The sequence below is a fragment of the Lampris incognitus genome, chromosome 3 (assembly GCF_029633865.1).
Source record: "Lampris incognitus isolate fLamInc1 chromosome 3, fLamInc1.hap2, whole genome shotgun sequence".
Lineage (NCBI taxonomy): Eukaryota > Metazoa > Chordata > Actinopteri > Lampriformes > Lampridae > Lampris > Lampris incognitus.
The window spans coordinates 30994568-31004386 of record NC_079213.1 but is presented as its reverse complement, the minus strand read 5'-3'; the positions used below and the strand labels follow the sequence as shown (position 1 = coordinate 31004386).

Below are 9819 nucleotides of genomic sequence, written 5' to 3'. Positions count from 1 at the left end.
CGGTCGCTGCAATAGCGCCTCCTCTGGTCGGTCGAGGCGCCTGTTCAAAGGGGAGGGGGAACTGCGGGGGATTAGCGTGAGCCTCGCACGCGGTACGTCCTCCCTGGTGAAAGTCGTCATTGCCAGGTGAAAAGAAGCGGCTGGTGACTCCACATATCGGAGGAGGCATGTGGTAGTCTGCAGCCCTGACCCGGATCGGCAGAGGGGGTGGAGCAGTGACCGGGACGGCTTGGAGGGCAGGGTGATTGGCCAGGTGCAATTGGGGAGAGAGAAAAAAAAGGGGGGGGCGGCTGTCAGAGAGGACAGCATAGCAAGGCCGTCAGGAACAAGTACAGGGGAGCCAAAGGGACCGTACACAAACAACATCTCCGAGGGTTTCAAACTTCTGGGGGCAACAACAACAGCTTATGTCTGGCAGCAGAGCAGTTTCTGAAAGACGTTGCGAAACTCCACGTTGAAGGCGGTGTAGATGATGGGGTTGACGGCGCTGTTGACGTAACCGAGCCACGTCACCACCGAGATGAGTGTGGGGCCAATGTTGCAGGAGTCGCACAGCACCTTGGCGACGTGGACCACGAAGAAAGGCGTCCAGCAGGCCAGGAACACACCTGTGGGAGATGGGGCAAGATTTGGTGTGACAATGGAAAACGTTTTCTTTTCTTTTTTTTGGACCCCCCCCTTTTTTTCTCCCCAATTGTACTTGGCCAGTTAGCCCACTCTTCCGAGCCACCCCGGTCGCTGCTCCACCCCCTCTATCGATCCGGGGAGGGCTGCAGACTACCACATGCCTCCTCCGATACATGTGGAGTCGCCAGCCGCTTCTTTTCCCTGACAGTGAGGAGTTTCGCCAGGGGACGTAGCGCGTGGGAGGATCACACTATTGCCCCCTGTCCCCCCCCCCTCCCCCCCCCCCCGAACAGGCACCCCGACCGACCAGAGGAGGTGCTAGTGCAGCCACCAGGACACACATCCGCATCCAGCTTCCTACCCGCAGACACGGCCAATTGTGTCTGTAGGGACGCCCGACCAAGCCGGAGGTAACACGGGCATTCGAACCGGCGATCCCCGTGTTGGTAGGACTCTGCTCAGACTGTTGATAGCGCATGAATTCTGCTTCGATGAACCGGGCGCCCTGTCCGGCAGGAAACCACCCTGCCTTGCGCCCAGTATTATCTGCAGTCAGCTGCAGCCCCCCGTTACCGTAATGGGTGATGGGAGAGCCTCGTTACCTGGGAGGCATAGAGGCCTGATGAACTGACCAGCCAAAGGAGCCTGGTGACTGTCAGGTTTTATGAAGCCCTCTGTGGAAGTCAAATGGACGTTATTGTAGGTGACATCTAATTTCAAAGTTGAGGTTTACTTCTTTTCTTTTTTTTTCTTCTTTTTTGCTTTTTCTCCCCAATTTTACCTGGCCAATTACCCTATTTTCCAAGCCGTCCCGGTCCCTCTTCCACCTCCTCTGCCGATCCGGGGAGGGCTGCAGACTACCACATGCCTCCTCCGATACATATGGAGTCGCCAGCCGCTTCTTTTCACCTGACAGTGAGGAGTTTCACCAGGAGCACGTAGCGCGTGGGAGAATCACGCTATCCCCCCCCCCCCAACATGTGCCCTGACCGACCAGAGGAGGAGGCGTTAGTGCAGCGACCAGGACGCATACCCACATCCGGCTTCCCACCCTGCAGACACGGCCTGTTGTGTCTGTAGGGACACCCGACCAAGACGGAGGTAACACGGGGATTCGAACAGGCGATCCCTGTGTCGGTAGGCAACGGAATAGACTGCCACGCCACCCGGGCGCCCCTGATGTTTACTTCTAAATGTGAAGTAATATCAGACTACTTTATTGAGGAGGGAGGTCTGGTTCATCACTTCATTTAAACAAATCCTCACACCAATGTTCCACCTCGTGGCCAACTCTTCACGTCACCATTAACTTTATTATAGACTACTATAACTATAACTATAATGTCTTGTATTATCAATCAAGGCGTTTTCTCTCTTCCAGTTTCTCATGCGTTTAGGCACCCTCTGGTTCAGGCAGTCTGGTTCAGGTGGAGTGCTGTTCTAAATTGGGACTCCCTATTTGTGTGCCATTTCACCTGGATAACGCCATTTTAACCATTTCCAACCTTCCATCCATCCATCCATCCATCCATCCATCCATCCATCCATCCATCCATCCATCCATCCATCCATCCATCCATCCATCCATCCATCCATCCATCCATCTATCCATCCATCCATTACCCAAGTCGCTTATCCTGCCCTCAGGGTCGCGGGGATGCTGGAGCCTATCCCAGCAGTCACTAGGCGGCAGGCGGAGAGACACCCTGGACAGGATGCAGGACCATCACACACACACACACACACACACACACACACACACACACACACACACACACATACACACACACACACTTACACCTAGGGACACTTTATTGTGGCCAGTTCACCTGACCTACATGTCTTTGGAGTGTGGGAGGAAACCGGAGCACCCAGAGGAAACCCACACAGACACGGGAACATGCAAACTCCATACAGAGGATGACCTGGGACGACCCCCAAGGTTGGACTACCCCGGGGGTCAAACCCAGGACCTTCTTGCTGTGAGACGACCGCGAGAACCACTACGCCACCGTGCCGCCATTTTCAGCCTTACCATTGTTAATCTTAACCCCCACCCCAATGCTGGTCCTACCCTTAACCCTCAAACCTAACCATAATCTTAACCTAACTTCAACCCTTATGTTCATTTAATGTTGACCCCCGGGTGAAATGGCTTAAGTACAGAGAGCCCCGTACTACATTTTGTCCTTTTTAAAGTCCCGCCAAGGGCACATGACACAATGTTGGTGCCCATAAATCCTAAAGTGTTTAATTTGAATCACCTAACTTGGTGTTCAGTCGAAATAATTGACAAGAAATAATGATAAAAACTGCAATCGTTCAAATGTTGAAAATGTATTTAGCAAACAATCTCGAGTCCAGTAAACCACAACAGTGAGTACTCACCCACCACGACTGGCAAGACCTTCATGGCCTTGCGTTCCCTGCCGCTCACCCGGCTGCTCTTGCTGTTACGCCGCACTCGTCTCACCCTGCGTGTCTTTGCCAGGCCGTTTTCCCGGGAGCGCCCCCCTTCGGCGGGTGGCCTTTCCACGGGGTCTGCTTCGGATACACTGTCCATCTGTGTGGTCATGGGGTCACTCTCGGCCACTACCCTCGTTCCGTCCTGCTGCTCCTCTGCTAGCGGGTTGGCCGTGGGTGATGCAACAGAAATGCTGGACGGGGACGTCGGACTCAGCCCCGTAGGCATCAGGTACACCACTTTCTCCCGATTCCCTCCCGTCCCGGCTTTTGCCCTGGGCAGGCCGGCGCTAAGGTGTAGGGAGAGGGTGCGGCGGCCTCCCGGGGCCAACTGGGAGCGGCTCCGGCCTGTGCTCCAGCGCCGCAGGCCGCGGAACATCCAGTAGTACAAGAAGAGCATGACGGGGCAAGGCACGAAGAAGGAGCAGACCGAGGAGTACACCACAAAGCGGTCGTCCTCCAGCTTGCATACACTGGGGTCACGACCCGGCACCTGGTTGAGGCCGAAAATGACGGGGCTCGCCACGCCCAGCGAGAGGACCCAGGTGGCAGTGATGAGGGCCAGCTGACGCACGCTGAACTGGTTCCTGTTGTACTTCAGAGGGACCACCACAGCGATGTACCTACAGAAAACATGGGATGAGGTGCCACGGGGTTGCATTCATAGGCAAAGCCCCCCCCCCCACACACACACACACGCACACACAAAACCCGTTCTGATGGCTGCGCTACCCTCCCATTTATCACCACTGTTAAGTTGTAAAATGTCCATGGCACAGCTGGTTTAAATGCTACGGTCGAAAAGTCCTCTGTCTTACAAAGAGCACAGCATAAAGCTGGCAGCGAGACAGCCGTAGAAATGATGCACAGCTTGTTGTTCGGTTAGCACGTCTGACCTGTCTTCTCCTGAACCCAGAAGCTGCCTCATGCAAGGACTCAGAGCGGCTCTAACTCTGTCTCACACTGGGGGTCAAATCACGCATTTAACATCAAAACTCAGCTTATTATCGCTGCACCGAGAGCGCCAGTTCCCGAGGGAGACTACATACCAAAGATCTGTTCGGGGTATCTTTTCCTATTGTTGTGTTTTTTTTTAACCCCTTTTCTCCACAGTTGCACCCAGCCAATTACCCCACTTAAGTTCCCCCCCCCCCCCAGAATTAAGAGGTCATAAGTTAGATGACATCCAATTTTTCACTGTAGACAAGCATGCCTCTAGATTTTTGCCCCCCCCCCCTCTTTTTCCTCCCCAATTGTATCCGGCCAATTATCCCACTCTTCCGAGCCATCCCGGTCGCTGCTCCACCCCCTCTGCCGATCCGGGGAAGGCTGCAGACTACCACATGCCTCCTCCAATACATGTGGAGTCACCAGCTGCTTCTTTTCACCTGACAATGAGGAGTTTCGCCAGGGGGACGTAGTGCGTGGGAGGATCAGGCTATCCCCCCCCTCCCGAAGAGGTGCCCCGACCGACCAGAGGAGGCAATAGTGAAGCGACCAGGACACATACCCACACCCGCAGACATGCCCAGTTGTGTCTGTAGGGACGCTCGACCAAGCCAGAGGTAACACGGGGATTCGAACCAGCGATCCCCGTGTTGGTAGGCAACGGAATAGGCCGCCCGGACGCCCCGGTTGTGTTTTCATATCCATCTATAGTGAATTAATTTTAACAGGTCACAGACGTTTGGGCGCTTCCATATTTTACCAGAGTTTTTGGGAGATAATTATCTGAGTTTGAGCCCAGCACACATTCAGACCTGTTACACGCACTCAACACATATTTACCTGTCAACGCTGATGGCGCACAGGTTTAGGATGGATGCGGTGCACAGCATAACATCCATGGTCATCAGTGCATCACAGATGTGTGTACTCAACATCCAAATGCCGCCCAGGAACTACACACAGTCCAAAACAGCATGAAATATAAAATAACACAAGCAAGTTTTTTTTTAGAGATAAGATCAGAGTATGAATGATTTTGACCAAACTGATGTACATACAAGTGAGATGCAAAGCAACGGGCATCCTCGTCCCTGCTCCCCCTCCTTACCTCGGAGTAGACGAAGAGGGGCAGCACGAGCACGGCGAGCAGCAGATCGGCCACCGCCAGGCTGATGATGAAGTAGTTTGTGGCTGTTTTCAGTGAGCGCTCGGTGAGCACGCTCAGACAGACCAACACGTTGCCCAGGATGATAACAAGGATTAAGGGCACACCCAGGACCAGCGCCAGGTAGTGGTAACTCCGATGGTCCAGCCCATCAGGAGTGGTGCTGGGCGTCACATTGTCCATGATTGAGGCCCAGAACAGCACCACTGGCCTGCAGTTAACATCTGCTGATCAAACAGGAGAGCCTTTAGTGTGGTCTGCACGACTCTGTGTGTGCGTGTGCGTTGATCATGAATGAATAGATGCACTAGCTGGTTGGCTAACAGGTCGGACCATTTAACTGACTGGTTAGCACAGTCGCTAGCAGTAAGGGTGACCCGGGTTCGCTTCCCGGCTGCCCCTGAATTCGCTACGTTATCCCATCCCACTTCTGACACCAATGTGGCAAATTCGAGGGGGGGGGGGCAGCCGGGAACTGCTGCAGCCGGGACGCAAACTCGGATCTCTCGCACCACAGGCGACTACGCTAACGAGTTGACTAAAGGGTCCGACCCGTTAGCCAACCGGCTCGCGAGTCTACTCATTCATGACCGTTACGTGTGTGTGTGTGTGCGTGCATGCATGCACATGTCAGTCTCACCTTACTGACACAAGGCCTTGATACTTGTAGAGTTTGCTGGGTGTGTCGACCTCATTTTGAGGTTTGTGTGGGCGTGAGTCAGTCAAACGTGTTCCCTCGTTGATACCCATGATGGCCCTGTTCAGAGTCCCTGAGGCGTCTCTCAGATGGCCTTCTGCTGGACTGTGAATATTATACCTGCCAAAACAAAGGAGAAGGGAAATAACTTATCACCATCTGGTCTTTACCAGGCCTTCTGTTGTGTCCCACCCACACCATTGGAAGCCATTTTTCACCCCCCCCCCCCAGACAGTTCTTATGTTCAGTGTTTGCCCCTTAATCGCAGCTAATGAAAAGAGAAGAGACGGGATTTGAATAATTTGGATGCATTTAAGAGCCACGCTCCAATTTGTGGGGCAGAGACGTGGTGGTGGTCCGGAGGTGAGAGGAGCGAGAAGAGCTCCGTCAATCTGTGTCCACTTGACCCCTGTCTCAAACTGGGATCCAGTAGATATTGACAGGTGAGCCAGTGGACCGTGTGTGCTCCAGTTACCACGCTGGCCACAAATGCTGTTCTTTTTTACCGACTGTTGGACTCAGCCCCAAAAGTAGGAACATTAATTCTGGAATTGGTGGCGAATTATTGCTAACAGTTGTGCCATTTGCTTTGTTTTGGTTATGACATTTAAGTGTCCTTTATTACTCCCATGGGGGAAATTCAGTTACTGCAAATCAACCCATCCTAGATGTGATCTGTGTAGCAAGGAGCAGTGGGCTGCCCAGACAGAAATCACATCACAATGCATTTCTCCTCCTGTCATTTGGTTTTGGAAACAGTCTTCACTCCTCTTGACTCGAAAATGTGGTGCAGAACAGGGTTCCCTCACATCCTGGAAAACCTGAAAATTTATAGGCTAGTTTTCTTGTCATGATCCTAGTCGAGTCCATTTAGAGACTGTTGAGGCTCCCACTGATGGTGAATGCAGAATAATATGGCCTCCTGTTAGGAAGAGCTGTCACATCTATCGAATCAAAAGTCATCAAATGGCCTTGAAAGGTCCTGGGAAATGATTTATTAAAAAGAGTGGAAACCTTGCAGAGATTCAAACCATTAACTTTTTCTCTTGATCTGCTTCCCCACAACCTTTAACGAGAACATTTTAAGTACTTGTCTAATAAAGTAATGACTGTTATGACACCTTTTTGCAATCTGTTATGTTCCCTAGTTCTCTTAAAACTGCCATTTTGGGCATACGGGTGACGTAGCGATCTATTCCGTTGCGTACCAACACGGGGATCTCCGGTTTGAATCCCAGCGTTACCTCTGGCTTTGTCGGGCGTCCCTACAGACGCAATTGGCCGTGTCTGCAGGTGGGAATGTGGATATGGGTCCTGGTCGCTGCACTAGCGCCTCCTCTGGTCGGTTGGGGTGCCCGTTCGGGGGGAGGGGCTGGTCAGAATAGCGTGATCCACCCACGCGCCACGGCACCCTGGCGAAACTCCTCACTGTCAGGTGAAAAGTGGCTGGCGACTCCACATGTATCAGAGGAGACGTGGTAGTCTGCAGCCCTCCCCGGATCGGCAGAGTTGGTGGAGCAGCGACAGGAATGGCTCGGAAGAGTGGGGCAATTGGCTGGATACAACTGGGGGGAAAAGGGGGGAACCCCCCCCCAAAAAACCCTGCCATTTTCAAAGATTTTATTGAAGCAGCCCTGTATAAATATTTCCATCAGCAATCATAGGTCGATGTCTGAGCCTCCCTTTCTCAGTAACATTATTGAAAACATGTCTACGAGCAACTGCGTGATTACTTAACCATCAATAGTTTTCACGATGTTTCCCATTCAGGTTTTAATGCCAACCATAGTACAGAAAAAGCCATTTTCACAGACGTTATCTATCTCAGACTCAGTAAAGCTAGAAATAAGATCTTTGTTTTAGTTTTTGTTGGACGTGTTTGGCTTTTGATACTGTCGATCACACAACATTCCAATTGAAAGGTTCGACAGGAGGGTTTGTCAGTGTTTAATTGGATTGCCTCTTACCTCAAAGGTCAAAATCTTTGTTTCTGTGTTTTGAGTCGAGAAAAAAAAGACATTTAATGTGGGGTTCCCCAAGGATCTATTCTTGAACCCCTGTTATTCAATCTGTACATTCTCCCACTTGGTTAGGTCATCCAATTGTTGTTAAGAAAATTATGCTACATCTCTCTGTCCATTAAGAAACCGATTGCAGAGGTCAGAGAATCACTGCGCAGAGTGAACACATGGAAGGCTGCCGGACTGGATAGCATATCAGGTCGGGTCCTCCGGGAATGTGCCGACCAGCTGGCTGAGGTCTTCACAACTGTATTTAACCTCTCACTGCCCCAATCCATAGTCCTGACATGCTTTAAGACCACCTCTATCATTCCTGTCTCCAAGAACCCAACATCCACATGTCTGAATGACTACCGACCCATAGCACTCACCCCCATTGCCATGAAGTGCTTTGAGAGACTGGTTCTGGCTCACATCAAAAACATTACCCCCCTCCCCACACATTCGACCCACATCAGTTCACCTACCGTCCCAAAAGGTCTACTGAGGATGCCATTGCCACTGCCCTGCACTTTGCTCTGACCCACCTTGAACTTAACAACACATACATCCGGATGCTGTTTATAGATTATAGCTCTGCCTTCAACACTATCATCTCCGCCCAACTAACCACCAAACTCCTCTCCCTTGGCCTCAGCCCCTCCCTCTGTAACTGGACCCTGGACTTCCTGACCAACAGACCTCAGTCTGTTAGGTTAGGTGACCACACCTCCTCCACTCTGACCCTCAGCACAGGTGCCCCTCAAGGCTGTGTTCTGAGCCCCCTCCATTTCTCCCTCTTTACCCACAAGTGCCTGCCAACTCACCCTTCAAATGTTATAGTTAAGTTTGCAGATGACACCACAGTCATTGGCCGTATCACCAACAATGACGAGACGGCCTACAAGGACGAGATTCAGCACCTCACATCAGGGTGTACTATCGTGTCCTCAATGTGCAGAAGACGAAGGAGCTGATTGTGGACTTCAGGAGGTCTAGAAGCTGCAGCCACTCCCCCATACACATCAGTGGGGTGGAAGTGGAGCATGCTTCCAGCTTTAAATTCCTTGGAGTCCACATCAGCGAGGAACTTTCCTGGACATCAAACACCCAGGCCCTTGTGAAAAAGGCCCAACAACACCTGCATTTCCTGAGGAAGCTGAGGAGTGCCCGTCTATCCCCCAAAATTCTCACCAACTTCTACCACTGCACCATAGAGAGCATCCTGACCATCTGCATCTCAGTGTGGTATGACAACTGCACATCAGTAGACCAGAGAGCTCTGCAGCGGGTCATCAAGGCAGCCCAGCATATCACTGGTACCCAGCTCCCAGCCATAAAAGACATTTATCACAAACGCTGCCTTCGAAGGGGTCTGAGCATCACCAGAGATCCCACCCACCCCAACCATGGACTGTTCTCCCCCCCTGCGCTCTGGGAGGCGCTACAGGAGCCCCAGAGCCCACACTACCAGGCTCAAAAACAGCTTCTTTCCACAAGCTGTTGCCCACCTGAACCTAGCTACCCACTGAATGTCTGTAGATATTTTTAAATATTTTGCACTCTTGCTCCTTTTTTCTTTTTTTTAACTTATTTTCAGCTTTTGGTCTTCATGTGTGTATATCTTATACTGTATTTGATGTGTTTGTCTGTGTCTGTCTTGCACTGTTTGGTGAAGACACAGCCCTCATTTAATTTTTAACATGTGCCTGCACAGTTTTTAATGACAATAAATTGAATTGAATGGAATTGAGTTCTGTGATTATCACTGATTAATTGCGAATCAACGAAGGACTTTTGTGGATGACTATTTTTTCTTTTTTTAATTGCAGCTCAATAATGATAAGACAGAGGTTTTTGTTGGTGTTGCAAAAGTTTAGAGGCGGGAAACCTGTGCCCACTTAGATTGTCTGTCTCTA

At 51.3% G+C, this 9819-nt stretch overlaps 1 protein-coding gene across 2 annotated transcripts in view; it reads right to left on the bottom strand.

Moving 5' to 3' along the window:
• Positions 1–328: 328 nt before the first annotated feature.
• Positions 329–9819, bottom strand: part of drd4-rs (dopamine receptor D4 related sequence) — a 31358-nt gene continuing 21867 nt past the window's right edge. For both annotated transcript variants that reach the window (XM_056277480.1, XM_056277479.1), the window contains exons 2-6: positions 5844–6020; positions 5147–5427; positions 4879–4991; positions 3016–3713; positions 329–608 (exon numbers count right to left, since the gene is read on the bottom strand). In XM_056277480.1, coding sequence (XP_056133455.1) covers positions 406–608; positions 3016–3713; positions 4879–4991; positions 5147–5386 — 1254 coding nt within the window. In that variant the 5' untranslated portion in view covers positions 5387–5427; positions 5844–6020 and the 3' untranslated portion in view covers positions 329–405. The remainder of the gene's footprint in view (positions 609–3015; positions 3714–4878; positions 4992–5146; positions 5428–5843; positions 6021–9819) is intronic.